The following is a 26,545-nucleotide window of genomic DNA, read 5'->3' as shown; positions in this document are numbered from 1 at the left end:
CCATCCTGTCATGTGCTGCTCCCATCCTGCATCCCAATCGTGTCATGTGCTGCTCCAATCCTGCACCCCCATCTTGTCATGTGCTGCTCTCATCCTGCCATGTGCTACTCTGTTCCAGAGCCCTCATCATGTCATGTGCTCCCATCCTGCACCCCCATGCTGTCATGTGCTGCTCTCATCCTGCGCCCCCATTGTGTCACGTGGTGCTCCCATCCTGCACCCCCATCCTGTCATGTGCTGCTCCCATCCTGTGCCCCATTCTATCATGTGCTGCTCCCATCCTGTGCCCACATCCTGTCATGTGGCGTTCCCATCCTGCGCCCCTATTCTGTCATGTGGCGCTCCCATCCTGCACCCCCATGCTATCATGTGCTGCTCTCATCCTGCGCCCGTTCTGTCATGTGATGCTCCCATCATGCACCCCCATGCTGTCATGTGCTGCTCCCATCCTGTGCCCCCATCCTTTCATATGCTGCTCTCATCCTGCCATGTGCTACTCTCTTCCTGAGCTCTCATCCTGTCATGTGCTCTCATCCTGCGCCCCCATCCTGTCATGTGGTGCTCCCATCCTGCGCCCCCATCCTGTCATGTAGTGCTCCCATCCTGCACCCCATGCTGTCATGTGCTGCTCCCATCCTCTGCCCCCGTTCTGTCATGTGATGCTCCCATCCTGCGCCCCCATCCTGTCATGTGGTGTTCCCATCCCGCGCCCCCATCCTGTCATGTAGTGCTCCCATCCTGCACCCCATGCTATCATGTGCTGCTCTCATCCTGCGTCCCCATTGTGTCACGTGGTGCTTCCATCCTGCACCCCCGTTCTGTCATGTGATGCTCCCATCCTGCGCCCCCATTCTGTCATGTGCTGCTCCCATCCTGCGCCCCATCCTGTCATGTAGTGCTCCTATCCTGCACCCCCATGCTGTCATTTGCTGCTCCCATCCTGCACCCCCATTCTAGTATGTGCTGATCCTATCCTGCACCCCCATCCTTTCATGTGCTGCTCCCATCCTGCGCCCCATCCTGTCAAGTGGTGCTCCCATCCTGCACCCCCATTCTAGTATGTGCTGCTCCTATCCTGCACCCCATCCTTTAATGTGCTACTCCCATCCTGCGCCCCATCCTGTCAAGTGGTGCTCCTCATCCTGCACACCCATGCTGTCATGTGCTGCTGCCATCCTGCACCCCAATCGTGTCATGTGCTGCTCCAATCCTGCGCCTCCATCCTATCATGTACTGCTCTCATTCTGCGCCCCCATCCTGTCATGTGGTGCTCCAATCCTGCGCCTCCATCCTGTTATGTGCTGCTCTCATCCTGCGCCCCAATTCTGTCATGTGGTGCTCCTATACTGCACCCCCATGCTGTCATGTGCTGCTCTCATCCTGCGCCCCCATTGTGTCACGTGGTGCTCCCAACCTGCACCCCATCCTGTCATGTGCTGCTCCCATCCTGTGCCCCCATTCTATCATGTGCTGCTCCCATCCTGCGCCCCCATCCTGTCATGTGGCGCTCTCATCCTGCACCCCCATCCTGTCATGTGGCGCTCCCATCCTGCACCCCCATGCTATCATGTGCTGCTCTCATCTTGCGCCCCTGTTCTGTCATGTGGTGCTCCCATCATGCACCCCATGCTGTCATGTGCTGCTCCCATCCTGTGCCCCCTTCCTGTCATGTGCTGCTCACATCCTGCCATGTGCTACTCTCTTCCTGAGCTCTCATCCTGTCATGTGCTCCCATCCTGCGCCCCCATCCTGTCATGTAGTGCTCCCATCCTGCACCCCATGCTGTCATGTGCTGCTCCCATCCTCTTCCCCCGTTCTGTCATGTGATGCTCCCATCCTGCGCCCCCATCCTGTCATGTGGTGCTCCCATCCTGCGCCCCCATCCTGTCATGTAGTGCTCCCATCCTGCACCCCATGCTGTCATGTGCTGCTCTCATCCTGCGTCCCCATTGTGTCACGTGGTGCTCCCATCCTGCACCCCCATTCTGTCATGTGATGCTCCCATCCTGGGCCTCCATTCTGTCATGTGCTGCTCCAATCCTGCGCCCCCATCCTGTCATGTAGTGCTCCTATCCTGCACCCCCATGCTGTCATTTGCTGCTCCCATCCTGCACCCCCATTCTAGTATGTGCTGCTCCTATCCTGCACCCCCATCCTTTCATGTGATGCTCCCATCCTGCGCCCCATCCTGTCAAGTGGTGCTCCTCATCCTGCACCCCCATGCTGTCATGTGCTGCTGCCATCCTGCACCCCAATCGTGTCATGTGCTGCTCCAATCCTGCGCCTCCATCCTGTCATGTACTGCTCTCATCCTGCGCCCCCATCCTGTCATGTGGTGCTCCCATCCTGCACCCCCATGCTGTCATGTGCTGCTATCATCCTGCGTCCCCATTGTGTCACGTGGTGCTCCCATCCTGCACCCCCGTTCTGTCATGTGATGCTCCCATCCTGCGCCCCATTCTGTCATGTGCTGCTCCCATCCTGCGCCCCCATCCTGTCATGTAATGCTCCTATCCTGCACCCCCATGCTGTCATTTGCTGCTCCCATCCTGCACCCCCAATCTAGTATGTGCTGCTCCTATCCTGCACCCCCATCCTTTCATGTGCTGCTCCCATCCTGCGCCCCCATCCTGTCAAGTGGTGCTCCTCATCCTGCACCCCCATGCTGTCATGTGCTGCTCCCATCCTGCACCCCAATCGTGTCATGTGCTGCTCCAATCCTGCGCCTCCATCCTGTCATGTGGTGCTCCCATCCTGCACCCCCATGCTGTCATGAGCTGCTCCCATCCTGCGCCCCCATTCTGTCATGTGGTGCTCCCATCCTGGACCCCCATCCTGTCATGTGCTGCTCCCATCCTGTCATGTGCTGCTCTCATCCTGCGCCCCCATTCTGTCATGTGCTGCTCCCATCCTGCGTCCCCATTCTGTCATGTGTTGCTCCCATCCTGCGCCCCCATTCTGTCATGTGCTACTCCCATCCTGCGCTCCAATCCTGTCATGTGGTGCTCCCATCCTGCGCCCCCGTTCTGTCATGTGCTGCTCCCATCCTGCGCCCCAGTTCTGTCATGTGCTGCTCCCATCCTGCACCCCTGTTTTCATGTGCTGCTCCCATCCTGCACCCCAGTTCTGTCATGTGCTGCTCCCATCCTGCGTCCCCATTCTGTCATGTACTCCTCCCATCCTGTGCCCCCATTCTGTCATGTGCAGCTCCCATCCTGCGCCCCATTCTGTCATGTGCTACTCCCATCCTGCGCCCCAATCCTGCCATGCGGTGCTCCCATGCTGCGCCCCCATTCTGTCATGTGCTGCTCCCATCCTGCGCCCCAGTTCTGTCATGTGCTGCACCCATCCTGCGCCCGTTTTCATGTGCTGCTCCCATCCTGCACCCCAGTTCCGTCATGTGCTGCTCCCATCCTGCGCCCCTGTTTTCATGTGCTGCTCGTATTCTGCACCCAAGTTTTGTCATGTGCTGCTCCCATCCTGCACCCCCTTTTTCGTATGCTGTTCCCATCCTGCGCCCCTGTTCTGTCATGTGCTGTTCCCATCCTGCACCCCCATGCTGTCATGTGCTGCTCCCATCCTGTGCCCCCATTCTGTCATGTGCTGCTTCCATCCTGCGCCCCCATCCTGTCATGTGCTGCTCCCATCCTGCCCCTCCGTTCTGTCATGTGCTGCTCCCATCCGGCGCCCCCATTCTACCATGTGCTGCTCCCATCCTGCACCCCCATTCTGTCATGTGCTGCTCCCATCCTGCGTCCCCATTGTGTAATGTGCTGCTCCCATGCATATGTCCTGTACGCTGCTCCATAAAGGTTGATGGCCCCCACAAGATGCTCCATAGTATATGCCCAGTATGCTGCTCCATAAAGGTTGATGGCCCCCATAAGATGCTCCATAGTATTATATGCCCCATATGCTGCTGCGATATAAAAAAAAAACATACTCACCTATCGTCGGTGGGCGCCAAGTGCCGGGGGCCTAAGCAGGCGGGGACATCGGCGTGCTATGGGGGTCAGGTGTCGATACCGCCGCTGGCTCAGGCCCCCGACACTTGCTATATTCATCTGTCCCCCGTTCCACCGCAGCGCACCGCGCCGCTCCTTCTTCCGGGTGCTCTGGCTGTGACTGTTCAGTCAGAGGGTGGCGCCGGCGTGTACTAATCACGTCATCGCGCCCTCTGACCTGAACGTCACAGGCAGAGAACGGGAAAGACGGCGGTGCACAGCAGTGGAACGGGGGACAGGTGAATATAGCATACTCACCCTCCAGGCACGTCCCTGCTTCTTCGTCGGAGATCGCGGTATGCGTTCAGTGCTTACGCATACCGCAATCTCCTCTGGGCTGCATCACTCTGTGGGGTCCAGACTGCACAGGCATTTCCGCTTGCGCAGTCTATAAATTGGTGGGACAGAGTGACGCTCCCAGTGTTATATTATATTATATTAAATGTTTCAGCCGAAATACCAAACAAATGAAAATATTAGGCAAAGATAACGCAAGTAAACACAAAATGCAGTTTGTAAATGAAGGTCTTTACTATTAAGGGGAAAAGAAATCCAAACCTACAGGGCCATGTTAAAAAGTGATTGCCCCTAAACCTAATAACTGGTTGGGCCACCGTTAGCAGGAACAACTGCAATCAAGCATTTGTGATAAGTGGCAATGACTCTTTTAAACGCTATGTAGGAATTTTGACCCACTTGTCTTTGCAGAATTGTTGTAATTCAGCCACATTGAAGGGTTTCAGAGCATGAACCACCTTTTTAAGGTAACGCCACAGCATCTCAATCTGATAAGATCAGTACTGTGACAAGGCCACTCCAAAGTCTTCATTTTGTTTTTCTTAAGCCTTTCAGTGATGGACTTGCTGGTGTGTTTTGGATCATTGTCCTGCTGCATAACCCAAGTGCACTTCAACTTGAGGTCACAAACAGATGGCAGGACATTCTCCCTCAGGATTTTTTGGTAGACAGAAGAATTCATGGTTCTATTAACCACAGCAAGACTTCCAGGTCCTGAAGCAGCAAAACAGCCCCAGACCATCACACTACCACCACCATATTTTACTGTTGGTATGGTATTCCTTTTCTGAAATGCTGTATTACTTCTACATCAGATGTAATGGGAAATAAACCTTTCAAAAAGTTCAATTTTTGTCTCATCAGTCCACAGAGTATTCTCCCAAAAGTCTTAGGGATCATCAAGATATTTTCTGGCAAAACTGAGAAGAGTCATTTGTTCTTATTGCTTTCTTATGGTAGGGTCATGAACAATGACCTTAATTGAGGCAAGTGAGACCTGCGGTTCTTTGGATGTTGGGTCTTTTGTGACCTCTTGGATGAGTTGTCGCTGCGCTCTTGGGGTAATTTTGGTCAGCTGGCCAGGAAGATTCACCACTGTTTCATGTTTTGGCCATTTGTGGATAATGGTTTTCACTATGGTTTGCTGGAATCCCAAAGCTTTAGAAATGGCTCTATAACCTTTTCAAGACTGATAGATATCAATTACTCTGTTTCTCATTTGTTCCAGAATTTCTTTGGATCGCGGCATGATGTCTAGCTTTTGAGGATTTTTGGGGCTATTTCACTTTGTCAGGCAGGTCCTATTCAATGTGATTTCTTGATTGAGAACAGGTGTGGCAGTAATCAGGCATGAGTGTGGATAGGGAATTTGAACTCAGCTTCCCAAAGAAGTGATAAACGACAGTTAATTTATGTTTTGGGTGTGTGAGGGACAATTGCTTTTTCACACAGAGCCCTGTGGGTCTGGATTTATTTTTCCCTTAATAATAAAGACCTTCATTTATAAACTGCATTTTGTGCTTACTTGTGTTATCTTTGTCAAATATTAAAAATTGTTTGGTGATCTGAAACATTTAAGTGTGACATGGAAATGAGCATGAAAAAGAATAGGGTGTGGTTTGGCAGATAAAATGGAGACGGAGTGTCTCATTTAGTGCCTGGACCTGGAGATGTGCGGCTTTCCTGTGTGTTGGTCTGTGCTAAGGCTAAAAGAACCAGACACATTCCTGAGCGGGTGGACACACTATATGTGGTATGGACTTTTTACTTTGTGTTTTCACTCTGTGCCAGAAAAGGCTGTTCTTTTGTTTGCTTGCCTGAGGGGTATATGTAGTTTTAAATAAACTTGCCTGGACATTTCAGCAATACCGCTGACACACAAACCTGAGTGAATACAAAAGTCATCTACATGAAATCATCCTAGCAAAATAAAAAAAAAAATCACAATAATGAGTACTACTGGATAAAATACCTGGTACCCTCCTTTTTATTTTTTGGCATGATTCCTCTAATTCCCAGTCCTCTCTTTATGCACGCTGTGCTCTGGAAGTCTGAGACACTCCCCATGCACTGGGTCGATCCATTTCGGTGTAGGGGGGAGTGTTTCAGACTTCTAGAGCACATAAGGGTTAGTTAGACAAGGAATCAGAAACACAGTGCCAGAAGGAATGAAAAAGGAGGGCACCAGGTATTTTAACTATGCCTTTATTGTGAAGTGATGGGTCGCTTTAAGGGGCTGTCTAAAGAAAATCCTATTAGGACATATGGATGTCAACTCATTGGATTTTAGTTAATGTGAGTCACTGAACATAGAGGAAACGGTATCCTACAACAGAAGAAAATAGTTATACATAAAGGAATTTCTCAACCAAAACAGATGAAGAAAAGTCATGCCATGAAAATAGAGACATATGGAAGGAAAACAAATCCCAAAAATGCAGGGTATTACCTCTGTTAGGTTCTGGTTGAATAGAGCCAGTAGGAGGGCTGTAGTTAACGCTTGCTGTCTGGCCTGACTGAGAGCCTTCACCTTATTCCTCCGGTCTATGACCGCGTTCAGTTTGTATTGGACCTGTCTAGTCTCCAATCTTTTGTTGTCTTCTAGAAGTTTGCTGGCTTGATCTTGTAAAGACGTCACCTGAAAAATGCAACATTAGTCAGATTCACATAGAACACCACATTATACATTGTATACCGGATTTCTCGTGTGTCAGAAGTATCAGTTTCCTGATACCACTGAATAAAATAATTACCAGGCTGGACTTTTTTTCATAAATTAAAAAGTTTAGAATTTTTTTTAACATATCATATTTTAGTGAAAATTCTATATTTCCTAAAGTGGTGATGCAGGGAAAGCAAAACATGGCAGGGACTCGCTAAACGGGAACCTGTCATGTGCACAAGTACTATTAACCTGCAGATTTAGCATTAAGCTGCAAGTTAACAGCGTGTTTGGCCACCACACTGAAAGTGCGACTACCAAGAGGAAATTAATTTTACCGGCTTTCAGTCATAGAGGCGTTCCAGAAGGTTTTCAGTAACTGCTCAATACACCGTGGGCAGCGGCTGTAAGCATACCCTGGAACCTTGCTCTGCACAGATGCACTGCACTGAAAGTTGTCAATCAAATTCCCGGGGGTGTGCTTACAGCGGCTGCTTACCATGTACTGAGCACGGTGTCCTCTACTGGGCTGTGTTTTGCTGTTTCGATAAAACCAGTGCTTTATCTGCAGGAGATTATCATTACAGGACTAGGTGTCTCCACCCTCTTAGTCAACTGCTGTGTAACCCCGCCCCCACCACCGATTGGCAGCTTTCTGTCAATGCACAGTGTACACAGAAAGCTGTCAATCAGTGGTGTGGGCGGGGTTATACACAGCTCAGCATTCTGAGCTCTGTTAGATCTGCAGCAGTGAAAACTGATTGTAACAAAATGACAGCATGCAAACAAGCAAGTCACGCATTCCTGGAATCAGGGTCTTAAGGTACCTTCACACATAACGATATCGTTAACGATATCGTTGCTTTTTGTGACGTAGCAACGATATCGTTAAGGAAATCGTTATGTGTGACAGCGACCAACGATCAGGCCCCTGCTGGGAGATCGTTGGTCGCTGAGTAAAGTCCAGAACTTTATTTCGTCGCTGGACTTCCCACTGACATCGCTGGATCGGCGTGTGTGACACCGATCCAGCGATGTCTTCACTGGTAACCAGGGTAAACATCGGGTTACTAAGCGCAGGGCCGCGCTTAGTAACCCGATGTTTACCCTGGTTACCAGCATAAACGTTAAAAAAAACAAACACTACATACTTACCTTTTGCTGTCTGTCCCCGGCGCTCTGCTTCCTGCACTGGCTGTGAGCACAGTGGAGGAGACAGATTGTGGTTGGCCTTGGAGGTCAATGTCAGTAGTTTGAACTGAATACCTTTGGGAACCAATGAAGGGATTTGAAGAGGGGAGAGGCATAGGAGAAGCAAGGAGAGATGTTGATTAGTCAGGCTGCAGAGTTAAGGACAGACTGGAGAGCTGCAAGAGTGTTAGCAGGTAGGCCACAGAGGAGGATGTTGCAGTAGACGAGGCGGAAGATGATGAAGGCATGCATTAATATGTTAGTAGATTCAGGGTTGAGGAAAGGACAAATTCTGGAAATATTTTTGAGTTGGAGGTGGCAGTAGGGGACAAGAGCTTGGATGTGTGGTTTGAAGGACAGAGCAGAGACGAGGATTACTCTGAAGTAGTTTCTGGTACAGAGGAAAGCGTGATGTCATGTATTGGGATAGACAGATCAAGTTGGCGAGATGGGTGAGATGGAGGAAAGATGATGAGTTCAGTTTTGTCTACACTGAGCTTTAGGAAGTGTGATGAGAAGAAGGAGGTATGGCTGTTAGACACATTGGGATTCTGGACAGCAGAGAGGTGACATCTGGGCCAGAGAGGTAGATTTGAGTGTCATCAGCATAGAAGTGGTATAGGAAGCCATGGGACTTTATAAGTTGTGCTAAGCCAAAAGTATAGATGGAGAAGAGTAAAGGTCCCAAGATGGAGCCTTGAGGGATACTGAAAGCGAGGGCAGGATGAGGAGGGAATATGGGAATGGGAGACGCTAAGAGGAAATTTATGATTAAGATCCATTTATGATGTGCGGCAAACAGCTCCATATTGTGATTGGTTGCAACTGTTGAATTTGTTATCTCAGATAAAAGACATAGATACAATGAACAGACCCATGGCTTTTAGATAAGGGACCACATAAACAGTAGTAGCATGAAATATGCAAAATATGTTCAATCTCATGGGCACTAAAACAATGGTAGAATTCTATATAGAGGTAAAATTACCTTTTCATCTTGGGATGATAGAAGCTTCTCAAAGGCTTCATGCTTTTTGATCAGTTGTTCAGTTTCTCCAGCAGAAGCTCCAAGGTCACTTGACTTTAGTGTCACCTGCAAACACAGATGGAAACCAACCTTTCAAGCTTTGTTGTTTTTTTAATAACACGTTGAGAATATTGTTTATAAAGGTGCAACCTATAACATTTATAATGAATGTTAGTTGAAGTTAAAAATAAAAAGTAAAAACTGTTGCAGTCAGCCTAGTTTTGACAATGGAGATATAATAGTTATTCCCAGCTTTATGCATGGAGTATATAATTTTAAGAATAGTTTCTTTCTTTTAGGCAAATGTAGTCTAGCTAATCCAGAGAATAAAGATGAAATGAAGTGGCACTCACCCGATCTTGCTGAATGAAAAGTGTCCTTTATTCAGAGTGCATACTCACAGACATCTAAAGGAGAGGCGGCTTGGTAGAAGGAAAGGTGCGAGGGGAGGCAAGAGGACGACGGCCGTTTCGCGTCCTGGACCCGTTGAAGCGCGCAGGCGCGAAACGGCCGTCGTCCTCTTGCCTCCCCTCGCACCTTTCCTTCTACCAAGCCGCCTCTCCTTTAGATGTCTGTGAGTATGCACTCTGAATAAAGGACACTTTTCATTCAGCAAGATCGGGTGAGTGCCACTTCATTTCATCTTTATTCTCTGGATCTTCATTGCTTTTTTGTTGAGCACCACCCGCCTGCTATTGATTACTGCGCGCCGCAGTGGTTCTGAATTGAGTCTCTATTTTTTCAGCGCTGTTTAAAGTTCATTTAGGCGAACTCCACGTTACATCATAGTTGTGGAGGAAAACACTTGGTGCCATTCTATCTTCATTTTTACAGTAGTCTAGCTAATACTTTACAGTCACAACATGTGCATTGAATTGAGCATTTCTTATGGGGCAGATATTGAGAACAGACTTGCTTTTCATCTTGTAAACATAGTGTATAATGATCAAAACCTTGAGAAGTTCATCAGCTTGGAGCTGGTCTTCTAAATTCACACCATATGGATAAAGTTCATAGATTGGAGAATGTTTACTTTGGTCGAAGAAACTGTTTTGTCTTCTAACAGTAGGAGATGTCTAAACACCCCCATTGTATGGTTTGTTATTAGTGATGGAAAATAAATGTGTTCTTGAAGTGAATTGATGCCAGAGATGGTCTTTGTTGAAGATATACTTTAAGTCTTAAGAACAGATGATCTACCAATTACAGGAATATATTATACCCAGTGTTTATAGAATTCAGTCTTGCGCGCAGTAGGAGTTGGTGAGCTTTTTCGAGAAACGACTGTCCAAAAAAGGTATTTTTTCCCTCAACTAAATTAGCTACTGTAAGATAAATGAGAACAGTTGTAGCAAAGCATGCAAGATAGTTGTTCCCAAACACACTGCCACAAGAAAGGCGAATATTGCGAAATAGGTTGCCGTAAACGTCTGTCTTTGGTAACATGGACGTAGGATAGGTGCCCATTACCCGCAGAGATGTCTTCAGCACCACTTCCTCCCAATTCTAATTGGAGGGGCGAAAGACAACCCGCTTAAATAAATGGACCATTATTTTACAAACATGATCCCATGGGAACTTACCGTAATGGACCTAATCTTGTACTTAATAGCTGAAAACTGCACTTTATCTATTTGCATTTATGAATTTGCCTTATGCATGTATAAGTGAAGATTAGATTTGGTTTTAAGCATCACTTACAGATCAGTGTACTCTATTGCAAAACGGGTTTGTGTTAGCTGAGAGTACACCATATATTTGCAGATACGCTTGACAAGGTGCAAAATAGGATAGTCGTAGTCGTGAAATATTGGCATGTACAGACATGGCAGAGCTATAGAGGTGCTATATTTCACAGTGATTCTTGAACCTGTAGTTGGATACGTTTTGGTAAGAAGACCTTCTCTGGTCATGTGGTGTTTGTAACATAGTGCCGCTGCTCAGGTCATGTCCTATCAAAGGTCATAAAAAGCTGCTCCGGGGTGTATGCAAGCAGATTAGACTTTGGACGCTATTCGTAGCAGGGATTCCCAGCAGGGGGCAGATGTACTGGCACGGGAAGGAGTAACCAACAGCTGGAAAACTGAACTGGAAATCTAATCCTAAACCTAGCGTCTGTGTCTGGATACTTGGCTGTCACTGGATAGGGCTACACAAAACCACACAGAGCCATTAACTTGATAATGTATTTACTCTGCTCAGCGCTAGACTGGCTAGAGTTAACTCTATGACTGCTAAACATATGACGCCAATTAGTCGTAGTCACACTTACCAGGCTAAATTAATTACTCTCTGTTCACAAGGTCAACACGCCAAAAAAAGGGGTAGAAGACATTTAGTCTGCAATTTACCATGGTGCATGGGATTTGCTAATCAGATCAGAAGCATAGGCATAGACTTTGCGCCGTGCTACCAATCCGGTACATTTCAGTTCATTCATTGAAATGATAGATAAGGGTTGGATTCCTTTTTTTTTTTTTCTTTAGGTGCAGGTGATGATAGCGATGGTGTGTGTGTGTGTGTGTGGGGGGGGGGTCATGTGATTAATGTAATATAGGAACTTTCTGTGTTTTCGATATATACTATCCTCATTGTAGCAGCATAGTAGCAGACACAATAAAAATATGAAGGATGTCACTTATTTTACAGGTGCATTTGGTTTCACGTCATTCTCTACTGCAGGCCATGTGTTAAAATCCAAAGAAGGATTCAATTATACATCAGTTATCCATAAATAGCACTCATACCTATGACAGTCTATGGGCAGGGGTGTTAGGATCGTGGTCGTAGAGGGTGCGACCACGAGCAAGCGCATGCCGGAGGAGGGCCTGCCAGGAACAGCGTCTAATTCAGCTGGATGTGTGTCCGAAGGCATACATTCAGCTCATGTATATTGAGGCCCAAAGACCCGCCGGCTCTATGCACTGCAATACAGGCTGTCGGCCAGTCAGAGGCCAGCAGCTGACGTAATGTGCCATGCAGGTCAAGCCGAAGTCAGCTCTTGCGTCTCCTACAGGAGAGAACGCCACGTGTTGTTAGAGCGAAGGAAGGTAAGAAGAATCTTTTTACATTTGTTTTTTTACATTTTTTTTTTACTCTGTTGGAATGTCAAGGATAACACAATTACTGGAAAGGGCCCAGGATAGTGGATATTATTACGGCAAGGACCCACGACAGAGGACATTATTACTGCAAAGGGACAGGATGGGGGACATTATATCAGGAAGGGGGACATTATACCAGAAGGGGCCCAGGATGGGGGAAATTGTACTACGAAGAGGCCTTGGTTGGGGCACAATATACCAGAAGTGGGCCGAAGATGAGGCACATTATACCAGGAAGAAGACCTGGATGGGCTTATTAGTACCGGTAATCACTCTAAATTGGGGACATTATTATATGGGGTGGAAGGGCGAACATATTTATCTTTATAGGATCTATAACACTACCAGAGCCCAGACATCTGACCAACATGAAGGATCCATCAGACTCTAGTTACATCAGGAAATTAGAAGACTCGATAAAAACTTGATGTGGTTTTATTATCTACGCATTTCAAAATCATCCAATTTCTTCATAAGGAGTACCAATTACCTGCCTCTCCTCACTATGAATGGAATAGAATAGAACAACATGTCTAAGGAGGACTACCTGGCGGACATATGCAACCTATGCAGCCACACCGGGGCCCAAGGTGTAAGGGGGCTGCCACCACCACCTTCAAATAAGGTGGAATTGTGCATTATGGTGACATGTTGGACTGTAAAGGGCCCATATACTGTTGTTCCCTCACCATCAGTGCCAGCGTTAAAACATTTCTGTGGATAGGTGATACTTTTTGGGGGGATAAGAAGGGTAAAAGCTAGTGATGAGAGAATATACTCGTTACTCGAGATTTCCCGAGCACGCTTGGGTGTCATCCGAGTATTTGTAAGCGCTCGGAGATTTAGTTTTCCTCACCTCAGCTGAATGATTTACATCTGTTAGCCAGCTTGATTACATGTGGGGATTCCCTAGCATCCAGGCAACCCCCACATGTACTTATGTTGGCTATCAGATGTAAATCATTCAGCTGTGGCAAGAAAAACTAAATCTCCGAGCGCTTACAAATACTCGGATGACACACGAGCGTGCTCGGGAAATCTCGAGTAACGGGTATATTCGCTCATCACTAGTAAAAGCCCTTTAAACACTTGAATCCACCCTAAAGAGCCCTGATAAAACAACCCTAAAGAAAAAATAATAATTCTATTACCTCTCAGATACCTCTCTGATACTCCCTTAAAACCCCTAACTTACACATGTTCTTAGCATCATTTACATTATTATTTTCCTTTTGTCACTTGTCATAGCACATCTCTTTCCAATAGTGCTGGAAATGAAAAATCCCTGAAAAGTTAAAATCAGTAAAGTTTTCTGTTGGTTTGTAGTTGTAGAAATGTGCAGTCTAAAGACCAAACGTGATGTTTGGGGTTTGGCCAGAGTGAACTGTGATATTTGGCAAAACTTTCAGTAGTGACTTTAATTTATGTTTTTAGCCAATTCTCAGATCCCGTTTTATAAGACGACATTTATTTTCTTAGGCATGTGGAACGGCTGCTTTGTGCGCTGGCTCTATGTCTGCTGACAATATAACACACCAATTAGTCGGTAAAATTACACTCAATGAAAATCCCTCAGGACTTTACAGCGAGGGGCGATTTCACAAGAATGTTAAAGACGCAGCAGGATAAAAGCAAGGGCAAAAGAGTATTATATAAGGGCAGGACTTTATTTCAATTAGAATTTGGTGGAGAAGAATTATGAGTGCTGAGTCCTGTGTAAGAATTGATCTCAGAACTGCAGACTGGCAAAACATTGAGGTTTGCCATGAGACAAAACAGAGTTTGTAATCTGCAAGCCATTGTCTTAAAATGAAATGGGTATTCCCATGTTCAAGATCTTATCCCAATATGAAGTAGGTGTAATAATAATAAAATTAGTAAATTAGCAAATACCTCCAATTACAAATGTAGCATAGTTCTTCTGATTAGCTATGTTGCTAACCACATGTGCAGGGCATTGCAGAAGCTTAGGTATCTGTGGTTATGACCCCTAACATAGTGACAACTAGTTAGTTGTTAATGGTTGTAACCATGGATATTAAAACTACTGCAATGCTCTGCACATAGGATGTGACATAGGTTACCAGAAGAATCATACTACATTTCTAATTGGAGGCATTTGCCAACAATGGCATAACTAGAGCCTGATGAGTCTCGTTGCAAGATATGGACCGCCCCCCCATATATATATATAATGTGTGTGTTCTTCATACTGGTATATATGTCCCCTCATCCTGGTATATACAGTGGGGCAAAAAAGTATTTAGTCAGTCAGCAATAGTGCAAGTTCCACCACTTAAAAAGATGAGAGGCGTCTGTAATTTACATCATAGGTAGACCTCAACTATGGGAGACAAACTGAGAAAAAAAAATCCAGAAAATCACATTGTCTGTTTTTTTAACATTTTATTTGCATATTATGGTGGAAAATAAGTATTTGGTCAGAAACAAACAATCAAGATTTCTGGCTCTCACAGACCTGTAACTTCTTCTTTAAGAGTCTCCTCTTTCCTCCACTCATTACCTGTAGTAATGGCACCTGTTTAAACTTGTTATCAGTATAAAAAGACACCTGTGCACACCCTCAAACAGTCTGACTCCAAACTCCACTATGGTGAAGACCAAAGAGCTGTCAAAGGACACCAGAAACAAAATTGTAGCCCTGCACCAGGCTGGGAAGACTGAATCTGCAATAGCCAACCAGCTTGGAGTGAAGAAATCAACAGTGGGAGCAATAATTAGAAAATGGAAGACATACAAGACCACTGATAATCTCCCTCGATCTGGGGCTCCACGCAAAATCCCACCCCGTGGGGTCAGAATGATCACAAGAACGGTGAGCAAAAATCCCAGAACCACGCGGGGGGACCTAGTGAATGAACTGCAGAGAGCTGGGACCAATGTAACAAGGCCTACCATAAGTAACACACTACGCCACCATGGACTCAGATCCTGCAGTGCCAGACGTGTCCCACTGCTTAAGCCAGTACATGTCCGGGCCCGTCTGAAGTTTGCTAGAGAGCATTTGGATGATCCAGAGGAGTTTTGGGAGAATGTCCTATGGTCTGATAAAACCAAACTGGAACTGTTTGGTAGAAACACAACTTGTCGTGTTTGGAGGAAAAAGAATACTGAGTTGCATCCATCAAACACCATACCTACTGTAAAGCATGGTGGTGGAAACATCATGCTTTGGGGCTGTTTCTCTGCAAAGGGGCCAGGACGACTGATCCGGGTACATGAAAGAATGAATGGGGCCATGTATCGTGAGATTTTGAGTGCAAACCTCCTTCAATCAGCAAGGGCATTGAAGATGAAACATGGCTGGGTCTTTCAACATGACAATGATCCAAAGCACACCGCCAGGGCAACGAAGGAGTGGCTTCGTAAGAAGCACTTCAAGGACCTGGAGTGGCCTAGCCAGTCTCCAGATCTCAACCCTATAGAAAACCTTTGGAGGGAGTTGAAAGTCCGTGTTGTCAAGCGAAAAGCCAAAAACATCACTGCTCTAGAGGAGATCTGCATGGAGGAATGGGCCAACATACCAACAATAGTGTGTGGCAACCTTGTGAAGACTTACAGAAAACGTTTGACCTCTGTCATTGCCAACAAAAGATAGATTACAAAGTATTGAGATGAAATTTTGTTTCTGACCAAATACTTATTTTCCACCATAATATGCAAATAAAATGTTAAAAAAACAGACAATGTGATTTTCTGGATTTTTTTTTCTCAGTTTGTCTCCCATAGTTGAGGTCTACCTATGATGTAAATTACAGACACCTCTCATCTTTTTAAGTGGTGGAACTTGCACTATTGCTGACTGACTAAATACTTTTTTGCCCCACTGTACATAAATTATAATAATAAAGAAATAATAATGAATAAAAATGTATAAATGCCCTTCATCCTGGTATTTATGTCCCTCAACCTTCCCCATTCTGGTATTTATATCCACCGTCCTGATATATGTCTCTGTTCTGCCGGTGTTCTTTAATATATAGAAAAAATTAACCATTATACTCATCAGGGCGAACATAAAAGTCATGAGACCCTATAGCAGAAGTATAATGCAGTCCCCTTACTCCTTCATATGGTATAAAACATAGCCCATATTCATCCCTATAGTATAATGCACCCCACAAAGGCCTCCATGTAGTATAATTCACCCCATAGTCCTTCACACATTATAATGCATCCACCTTAGTCCTTCTTATAGTATAATGCGCACCCATAGTTCTTAATGTAGTATAATTCAACCACCATAGTCATCCATATAGTTTAATGAACCCCATAGTCCTCCATATAGTATAATGCATCTTATAGTCCTCCATATAGTATAATTCAGTCCATAATCCTCCTTATGATAAAATGCAACCTGAAATAGTTCTCCATATATAATGCAACCCATAGTCCTCCATATAGTATAATACACAGCCCATATTCTTCCATATAGTATAATGCACAGCGCAGAGTCATCCATGAAGTATAATGCACAGCCCATAGTCATCCATGTAGTATAATGCACAGCCCATAGTCATCCATGTAGTCTAATGCACAGCCCAAACTCATCCATGTAGTCTAATGCACAGCTCATAGTCATCTGTGTAGTCTAATGCACAGGCTATAGTTATCCATTTAGTGCAATGCACAGCACACAGTCATCCATTTAGTGCAATGCACAGCCCTTAGTCATCCATGTAGTATAATGCAGAGCACAGTCATCCATACAGTATAATGCACAGCCCATATTCGTACATGTAGTATAATGCACAGCCAGTGTAGGACTGGGGTGCCAAGGGCCCACCAGTAACATTGACTTTGTGGGGCCCACTTTTCACCTGCATGCAAATATTACATTTCCCTCATTCACAAATTTACCTATGCTTCTATATAATACTAAACTGGGTAGTTTGGTTAATGAGTGATGATATGCTGATTTTTCTGTACATAGGAAATCAAGTGAATTTGGCCACGTACTGCCCATACAGTGGAGATGGGGGCCCATATCTAGACAAGGGCCCACCGAGGTATTCCCCTGTTCCCTTATGGGCCAGTTTGAGCCTGTGCACAGCCCATAATATCCATATAGTAGAATGCACAGCCCATAGTCATACATGTAGTATAATGCACAACCTATAGTCACCCATACAGTATAATGCACAGCTTATAGTCATCCGACAGATGTAATGCACAGCCTACAGTCATCCATATTTTACAATGCACAGACCATAGTCATCCATGTAGCATAATGTACCTCAATATATAATGTACAGCCGATAGCCATCCATGTAGTATAATGCACAGCCCATAGTCATACATGTAGTACTGTATAATGCACAGTCAATAGTCATCCATACAGTATAATACACAGCTTATAGTCATCCATGTAGTACAATGCACAGCCCATAGTCTTACATGCAGTATAATGCACAGTCTATAGTCATCCACACAGTATAATACACAGCTTATAGTCATTCATTTAGTATAATGCAAAGCCCATAGTCATACATGTAGTATAATGCACAGTCTATAGTCATCCATACAGTATAAGGCTACTTTCACACTAGCGTCGGAATCTCCCCGTCGCAATGCGTCGGGGAGAGATTCCGACGCTAGCGTTTAATGTATTGCACAATGGAGGCAGCGGATGCATTTCTCCGGTGCATCCGCTGCCCCATTGTAAGGTGCGGGGAGGTGGGGGCGGAGTTCCGGCCGCGCATGCGCGGTCGGAAAAAGCGGTCCGTCAGGAGCAAAAAACGTTACATGTAGCGTTTTTTGCTCCCAACGGTCCGCAGAAGCACGACGGATGCGACGTGTGGCAATCCGTCGCAAATGCGTCGTCAATAGAAGTTTATGGGGAAAAAACGCATCCTGCAAGCACTTTTGCAGGATGCGTTTTTTCTGCAAAACGACGCATTGTGACGGATTACAGAAAACGCTAGTGTGAAAGTAGCCTAATACACACCTTATAGTCATCCATGTAGCATAATCCACAGCCCATAGTCATACATGTAGTATAATGCAGTCTATAGTCATCCATGCAGTATAATACACAGCTTATAGTCATCGATGTAATATAATACACAGCCCATAGTCATACATGTAGTATAATGCACAGCCTATAGTTATCCATACAGTGTACTGCACAGCTTATAGTCATCCATACAGTATATTGCACAGGCCATAGTCATCCATTTAGTATATTACAGAGCTCATTATCATCCATATGGTATAATGCACAGCCCATTGTCATGCATGTAGTATAATGCATAGCCTAGTCATCCATATAGTATAATGCATAGCATATAGTCGTACATGTAGTATAATATGCAGCCCACAGTCATCCATATAGTACAATGCACAGCCTATAGCCATACATGTATTATTCACAGTAAACAAATACTTGGAGTACACTTCAACAGCTAGCTCACAGAAAAAAAACAGTTGCTCTATAAAATTATGTAAACTTTAATAATTAATATATAAAATACTGGTGCACACAAAACTCAGTACCATCACCAAGAAATCAAAAAATTACTAAAATAGAAAAGGCCAAGGATGGTGCCTGGCCCTACTCTAAGCCTCAACACCACCAAAAATGTAGTATAATGCAGAGCCTATACACACAGGACATAGTCGTCCATACAGTATGATGCACAGCCCATAGTCATCCATATAGTACAATGTACAGCCCATAGTCATCCATGTAATATAATGCACAGCCCATAGTAATCCATGTAGTATAATGCAGTCTATAGTCATCCATGCAGTATAATACACAGCTTATAGTCATCGATGTAATATAATACACAGCCCATAGTCATACATGTAGTATAATGCACAGCCTATAGTTATCCATACAGTGTACTGCACAGCTTATAGTCATCCATACAGTATAATGCACAGCCCATAGTCATCCATGTGGCATAATGCACAGCCCATAGTGATCCATGTAGTATAATGCGCAGCTCATAATCATACATGTAGTATAATGCACAGACCATAATCATCCATTTAGTATAATGCACAGCCCATAGTCATTCATGTAGTTTATTGCACAGGCCATAGTCATCCATTTAGTATAATACAGAGCTCATTATCATCCATATGGTATAATGCACAGCCCATTGTCATGCATGTAGTATAATGCATAGTCTAGTCATCCATATAGTATAATGCATAGCATATAGTCGTACATGTAGTATAATATGCAGCCCATAGTCATCCATATAGTACAATGCACAGCCTATAGCCATACATGTATTATTCACAGTAAACAAATACTTGGAGTACACTTCAACAGCTAGCTCACAGAAAAAAAACAGTTGCTATATAAAATTATGTAAACTTTAATAATTAATATATAAAATACTGGTGCACACAAAACTCAGTACCATCACCAAGAAATCAAAAAATTACTAAAATAGAAAAGGCCAAGGATGGTGAATGGCCCTACTCTAAGCCTCAACACCACCAAACATGTAGTATAATGCAGAGCCTATACACACAGGACATAGTCGTCCATACAGTATGATGCACAGCCCATAGTCATCCATATAGTACAATGTACAGCCCATAGTCATCCATGTAGTATAATGCACAGCCCATAGTAATCCATGTAGTATAATGCGCAGCTCATACTCATTCATGTAGTAAAATGCACAGCCCACAATCTTTTATGTAGTTTAATGCACAGGTCATAATCATCCATACGGTATAATGCACAGCCTGCTCATGCATGTAGTAGAATACACAGCCAAGTCATCCATATAGTACAATGCACAGCCCATTGTCACCCATGTAGTATAATTTACACCCCATAGTAATCCATTTACTATAATGCGCAGACCGTCATACATGTAGTATAACGCACCTTCATATATAATGCACAGCCCATCCCACAATCATCTATGTAGCATAATGAACAGCCCAAAGTCATTCATGCAGTATAATGCACAGCACATAGTCTTTCATGTAGCTTAATGCAAAGGCCATAGTCATCCATATATTTTGATGCAAAGGCCATAGTCATCCATATATTTTGATGCAAAGGCCATAGTCATCCATATATTTTGATGCACAGGCCATAGTCATCCATGTAGTATAATTCAGAGCTCATAGTCATCCATACGGTATAATGCACAGCACATAGTTATGCAAGTAGTATAATACACAGCTCAGTCATCCATATAGTACAATGCACAGCCCATAGTCATACATGTAGTATAATGCAAAACCCATATTCATCCATGTAGTATAATGCACCTCCATATACAATACACAGCCCATAGTCATACATGTAGTATAGTGCACAGCCCATAGTCATCCATGTAGTATAATTCTCAGCCCATAGTCATTCATGTAGTATAATGCACAGCCTATTTTCATTCACGTAGTATAATGCACAGGCCATAGTCATCCATATAGTACAATGCATGCACAGCTCATAGTCATCCATGCAGTAAAATGCACAGCCCATAGTAATCCATGTTGTATAATGCGCAGCCCATAGTCATTTATGTAGTAAAATGCACAGCCCATAGTCTTTCATGTAGTTTAATGCACAGGCCATAATCATCCATGTAGTACAATGCACAGCCCATAGTGATTCAAGCAGTATAATGCACAGCCTATAGTATTCCATTTAATATAATGCACAGCCCATAGTCATAGATGTATTTAATGCACCTTCATATATCATGCACAGCCCATAATCATCTATGCAGTATAATGCACAGCCCATAGTCATTGATGTAGAATAATGCACAGCACATAGTCTTTCATGTAGCTTAATGCAAAGGCCATAGCCATCCATATATTATGATGTACAGACCATAGTCATCCATATAGTACAATGCACAGCCCAAAATCATCCATGTAGTATAATTCAGAGCTCATAGTCATCCATACGGAATAATACACAGCACATAGTTATGCATGTAGTATAATGCACAGCTCAGTCATCCATATAGTACAATGCACAGCCCATAGTCATACATGTAGTACAATGCACAGCCTATAGACATCCATACAGTATAATGCACAACCCATAGTCATACATGTAGTATAATGCAAAGCCCATATTCATCCATGTAGTATAATGCACCTCCATATACAATACACAGCCCATAGTCATCCATGTAGTATGGTGCACAGCCCATAGTCATCCATGTAGTATAATGCACAGGCCAGAGTCACCCATACAGTATGATGCACAGCCCATAGTCATCCATATAGTACAATATACAGCCCATAATCATCCATGTAGTATAATGCACAGGCCATAGTCATCCATACAGTATGATGCACAGCCGATGGTCATCCATATAGTGCAATGCACAGCCCATAATCATCCATGTAGTATAATGCACAGGCCAGAGTCACCCATACAGTATGATGCACAGCCCATAGTCATCCATATAGTACAATATACAGCCCATAATCATCCATGTAGTATAATGCACAGGCCATAGTCATCCATACAGTATGATGCACAGCCGATGGTCATCCATATAGTGCAATGCACAGCCCATAATTATCCATGTAGTATAATGCACAGGCCATAGTCATCCATACAGTATGATGCACAGCCCATAGTCATCCATGTAGTATGGTGCACAGCCCATAGTCATCCATGTAGTATAATGCACAGCCTATATTCATCCATGTAGTATAATGCACAGGCCATAGTCACCCGTACAGTATGATGCACAGCCCATAGACATCCATATAGTACAATGCACAGCCTATAGTCATCCATAACATCAGAATGCCAGAAAACCACATACTGACTAAATCCCGTATATATTAAACAGGAAAATAACTCTCCAGCGAGAGCCACATATTAACCCACTCCATGAATACAAGAAAATAGGAGAAAAACCGAGTGTGCTGGGTTAAAAGCACAATACTTTATTGTAACAAATCTAATATAACAAACAGTACAAAATATATCTAAAACCAAAAAAGGCAAGGATGTATGGCTGATCCCCGGAACTAATAAATCCACCACGGCTGTAGAAAAAAACTCAGTGGTACAGCGCTAGTATACCATCTAACAAACAGGTCCAACAACCAAGTGGTTAATTATGAACAAGGTGAATTAACACAGCGCTTACCAAAAAGAGGGTTTTGTAAATGATAGATACACAAAGCCGGGTGGCTGATAGAACCGGGTCAGGATCTTGTAGGCGCCCCAACGTACGTTTCGCTTCTTTAGTACGCAGCTTTTTCAAGGGGATGCCGCCATAGATCAGGAAGGACCTTTTATGCACCATATTCCATCACCTGGGGCCAGTCACATGTCATGGAATGGCCAATCATCTTGGCGTGAGTGGCGCATGCGTCCGGCAGCCCGTGGGTCCCGTCCCGGCCGGCGGCGTCAAGCACACACGCGCACGCGCGGCGACAGAACGTCACCGCGCACACGCGAGAGGCAAAGGAGACGCCGCCGCCGAAAGAGGAAACCGCGGCAGCCGAGCGCATGCGCACAGCCAGATGACCATAGGAAGAGAGGGAGAGAGGGGGTACGAGACATACATTAATACGCCAATGTGCAAAGTCCACCACAGACAACAGAAAGTCCACTGGTACGTTAATATTCCATATGTCCAATTAGATTCCATGATAGTATTCACAGTGGATAATCCTTCAACGGCTGTGGTGTCTCTGCGTAGCTTGTATTCTTGGCATGATATAAACTTCCATCCACCTCTCAAGATTGCCACCAAATCAATATGGGTACGAATAGGCGCATTAAAGTCCATATCCTGAGCATCACTGAAGATATAAAGAGAATAAAGCAAAAATTAATTCTTTCCTCTTTTGGCGGCGGCGTCTCCTTTGCCTCTCGCGCGTGCGCGGTGACGTTCTGTCGCCGCGCGTGCGCATGTGTGCTTGACGCCGCCGGCCGGGACGGGACCCACGGGCTGCCGGACGCATGCGCCACTCACGCCAAGATGATTGGCCATTCCATGACATGTGACTGGCCCCAGGTGATGGAATATGGCGCATAAAAGGTCCTTCCTGATCTATGGCGGCATCCCCTTGAAAAAGCTGCGTACTAAAGAAGCGAAACGTACGTTGGGGCACCTACAAGATCCTGACCCGGTTCTATCAGCCACCCGGCTTTGTGTATCTATCATTTACAAAACCCTCTTTTTGGTAAGCGCTGTGTTAATTCACCTTGTTCATAATTAACCACTTGGTTGTTGGACCTGTTTGTTAGATGGTATACTAGCGCTGTACCACTGAGTTTTTTTCTACAGCCGTGGTGGATTTATTAGTTCCGGGGATCAGCCATACATCCTTGCCTTTTTTGGTTTTAGATATATTTTGTACTGTTTGTTATATTAGATTTGTTACAATAAAGTATTGTGCTTTTAACCCAGCACACTCGGTTTTTCTCCTATTTTCCTATAGTCATCCATGTAGTATAATTCAGAGCTCATAGTCATCCATACGGTATAATACACAGCACATAGTAATGCATGTAGTATAATGCACAGCTCAGTCATCCATATAGTACAATGCACAGCCCATAGTCATACATGTAGTACAATGCACAGCCCATAGTCATACATGTAGTATAATGCACATCCTATAGTCATCCATGTAGTATAATGCACAGCCCATAGTAATCCATTTAATATAAAGCCTAGCCTATAGCCATACATGTAGTATGATGCACCTCCATATATAATGCACAGCCCATAACCATCCACGTAGTATAATGCACAGCCCATAGTCATACATGTAGTATAATGCACAGCACATAGTCTTTCATGTAGCTTAATGCAAAGGCCATAGCCATCCATATATTCTGATATAGTCATCCATATAGTACAATGCACAGCCCATAGTCATCCATGTAGTATAATTCAGAGCTCATAGTCATCCATATGGTATAATGCACAGCACAGTTATGCATGTAGTATAATGCACAGCTCAGTCATCCATATAGTACAGCTCAGTCATCCATACAGTATAATGCACAGCCCATAGTCATCCACATAGTACAATGCACAGCCCATAGTCATACATGTAGTATAATGCAGAGCCCATAGTCATCCATGCAGTATAATGCACCTCCATATATAATGCACTGCCCATAGTCATCCATGTAGTATAGTGCACAGCCCATAGTCATCCATGTAGTATAATTCAGAGCTCATAGTCATCCACACAGTATAATGCAAAGCACATAGTTATGCATGTAGTATAATGCACAGCTCAGTCATCCATATAGTACAATGCACAGCCCATAGTCATACATGTAGTATAATGCAGAGCCCATAGTCACCCATGCAGTATAATGCACCTCCATATATAATGCACTGCCCATAGTCATCCATGTAGTATAGTGCACAGCCCATAGTCATCCATGTAGTATAATTCAGAGCTCATAGTCATCCACACAGTATAATGCAAAGCACATAGTTATGCATGTAGTATAATGCACAGCTCAGTCATCCATATAGTACAGCTCAGTCATCCATACAGTATAATGCACAGCCCATAGTCATCCACATAGTACAATGCACAGCCCATAGTCATACATGTAGTATAATGCAGAGCCCATAGTCATACATGTAGTATAATGCAGAGCCCATAGTCATCCATGCAGTATAATGCACCTCCATATATAATGCACTGCCCATAGTCATCCATGTAGTATAGTGCACAGCCCATAGTCATCCATGTAGTATAATCCAGAGCTCATAGTCATCCACACAGTATAATGCAAAGCACATAGTTATGCATGTAGTATAATGCACAGCTCAGTCATCCATATAGTACAATGCACAGCCCATAGTCATACATGTAGTATAATGCAGAGCCCATAGTCACCCATGCAGTATAATGCACCTCCATATACAATACACAGCCCATAGTCATCCATGCAGTATAATGCACAGCCTATATTCATCCATGTAGTATAATGCACAGGCCATAGTCATCCGTACAGTATGATGCACAGCCCATAGTCATCCATATAGTACAATGCACAGCCCATACTCATTCATGTAGTATAATACACAGCTTATAGTCATCCATGTACAGTAGTATAATGCACAGCCCATAGTAATCCATGCAGTATAATGCATCTCCATATATAATGCACTGCCCATAGTACATCCATGTAGTATAAATTACAGCCCATAGTTGTCCATGTAGTATAATGCACAGTCCATAGTCATTCATGTAGTATAATTCTCAGCCCTTAGTCATTCATGTAGTATAATGCACAGGCTATATTCATCCATGTAGTATAATGCACAGCCCATAGTCATCCATGTAGTATAACGCACAGGCCATAGTCATCCATACAGTATGATGCACAGCCCATAGTTATCCATATAGTACAATGCACAGCCCATAGTCATTCATGTAGTACAATGCACAACCCATAGTCTTTCATGTAGTTCAATGCACAGCCCATAGTCATCCATGTAGTATAATGCAAAGCTCATAGTCATCCATACGGTATTAATACACAGCTTGCTCATGCATGTAGTAGAATGTACAGCCAAGTCATCCATATATAACCCTTGGCAAAAAATATGGAATCACCGGCCTTGGAGGATGTTCATTCAGTTGTTTAATTTTGTAGAAAAAAAGCAGATCACAGACATGGCACAAAACTAAAGTAATTTCAAATGGCAACTTTCTGGCTTTAAGAAACACTAAAAGAAATCAAGAACAAAAAATGTGGTAGTCAGTAATGGTTACTTTTTAACCAAGCATAGGGAAAAAATTATGGAATCACTAAATTCTGAGAAAAAAATTATTGAATCATGAAAAACAAACAAACAAAAAAACACTCCAAACATCACTAGTATTTTGTTGCACCACCTCTGGCTTTTATGACAGCTTGCAGTCTCTGAGGCATGGACTTAACGAGTGTCAAACAGTACTCTTCATCAATCTGGCTCCAACTGTCTCTGATTGCTGTTGCCAGATCAGTTTTGCAGGTTGGAGACTTGTCATGGACCATTTTCTTCATCTTCCACCAAAGATTTTAAATTGGATTGGGATCCGGACTATTTGCAGGCCATGACATTGACCTTATGTGTCTTTTTTCAAGGAATGTTTGCACAGTTTTTGCGCTATGGCAGGATGCATTAATATCTTGAAAAATGATTTCATCATCTTCAAACATCCTTTCAATTGATGGGATAAGAAAAGTATCTAAAATATCAACATAAACTTGGGCATTTATAGAAGATGTAATGAACATCTCCCCAGTGCCTTTACC

The 26,545-nt window shown here is 44.1% G+C and overlaps 1 protein-coding gene across 3 annotated transcripts in view; it reads right to left on the bottom strand.

Annotated features, from left to right (window-relative positions):
* SPTBN5 (spectrin beta, non-erythrocytic 5) overlaps positions 1-26,545 on the bottom strand; it is a 436,876-nt gene that overhangs the window by 132,753 nt on the left and 277,578 nt on the right. For all 3 annotated transcript variants that reach the window (XM_069732520.1, XM_069732522.1, XM_069732521.1), the window contains exons 35-36: positions 9,143-9,247; positions 6,751-6,939 (exon numbers count right to left, since the gene is read on the bottom strand). In XM_069732520.1, coding sequence (XP_069588621.1) covers positions 6,751-6,939; positions 9,143-9,247 — 294 coding nt within the window. The remainder of the gene's footprint in view (positions 1-6,750; positions 6,940-9,142; positions 9,248-26,545) is intronic.

Source organism: Ranitomeya imitator, chromosome 1 (genome assembly GCF_032444005.1).
Source record: "Ranitomeya imitator isolate aRanImi1 chromosome 1, aRanImi1.pri, whole genome shotgun sequence".
NCBI lineage: Eukaryota > Metazoa > Chordata > Amphibia > Anura > Dendrobatidae > Ranitomeya > Ranitomeya imitator.
Note: the sequence above shows the minus strand (reverse complement) of the source record. Positions and strands in the feature narration are given on the sequence as shown.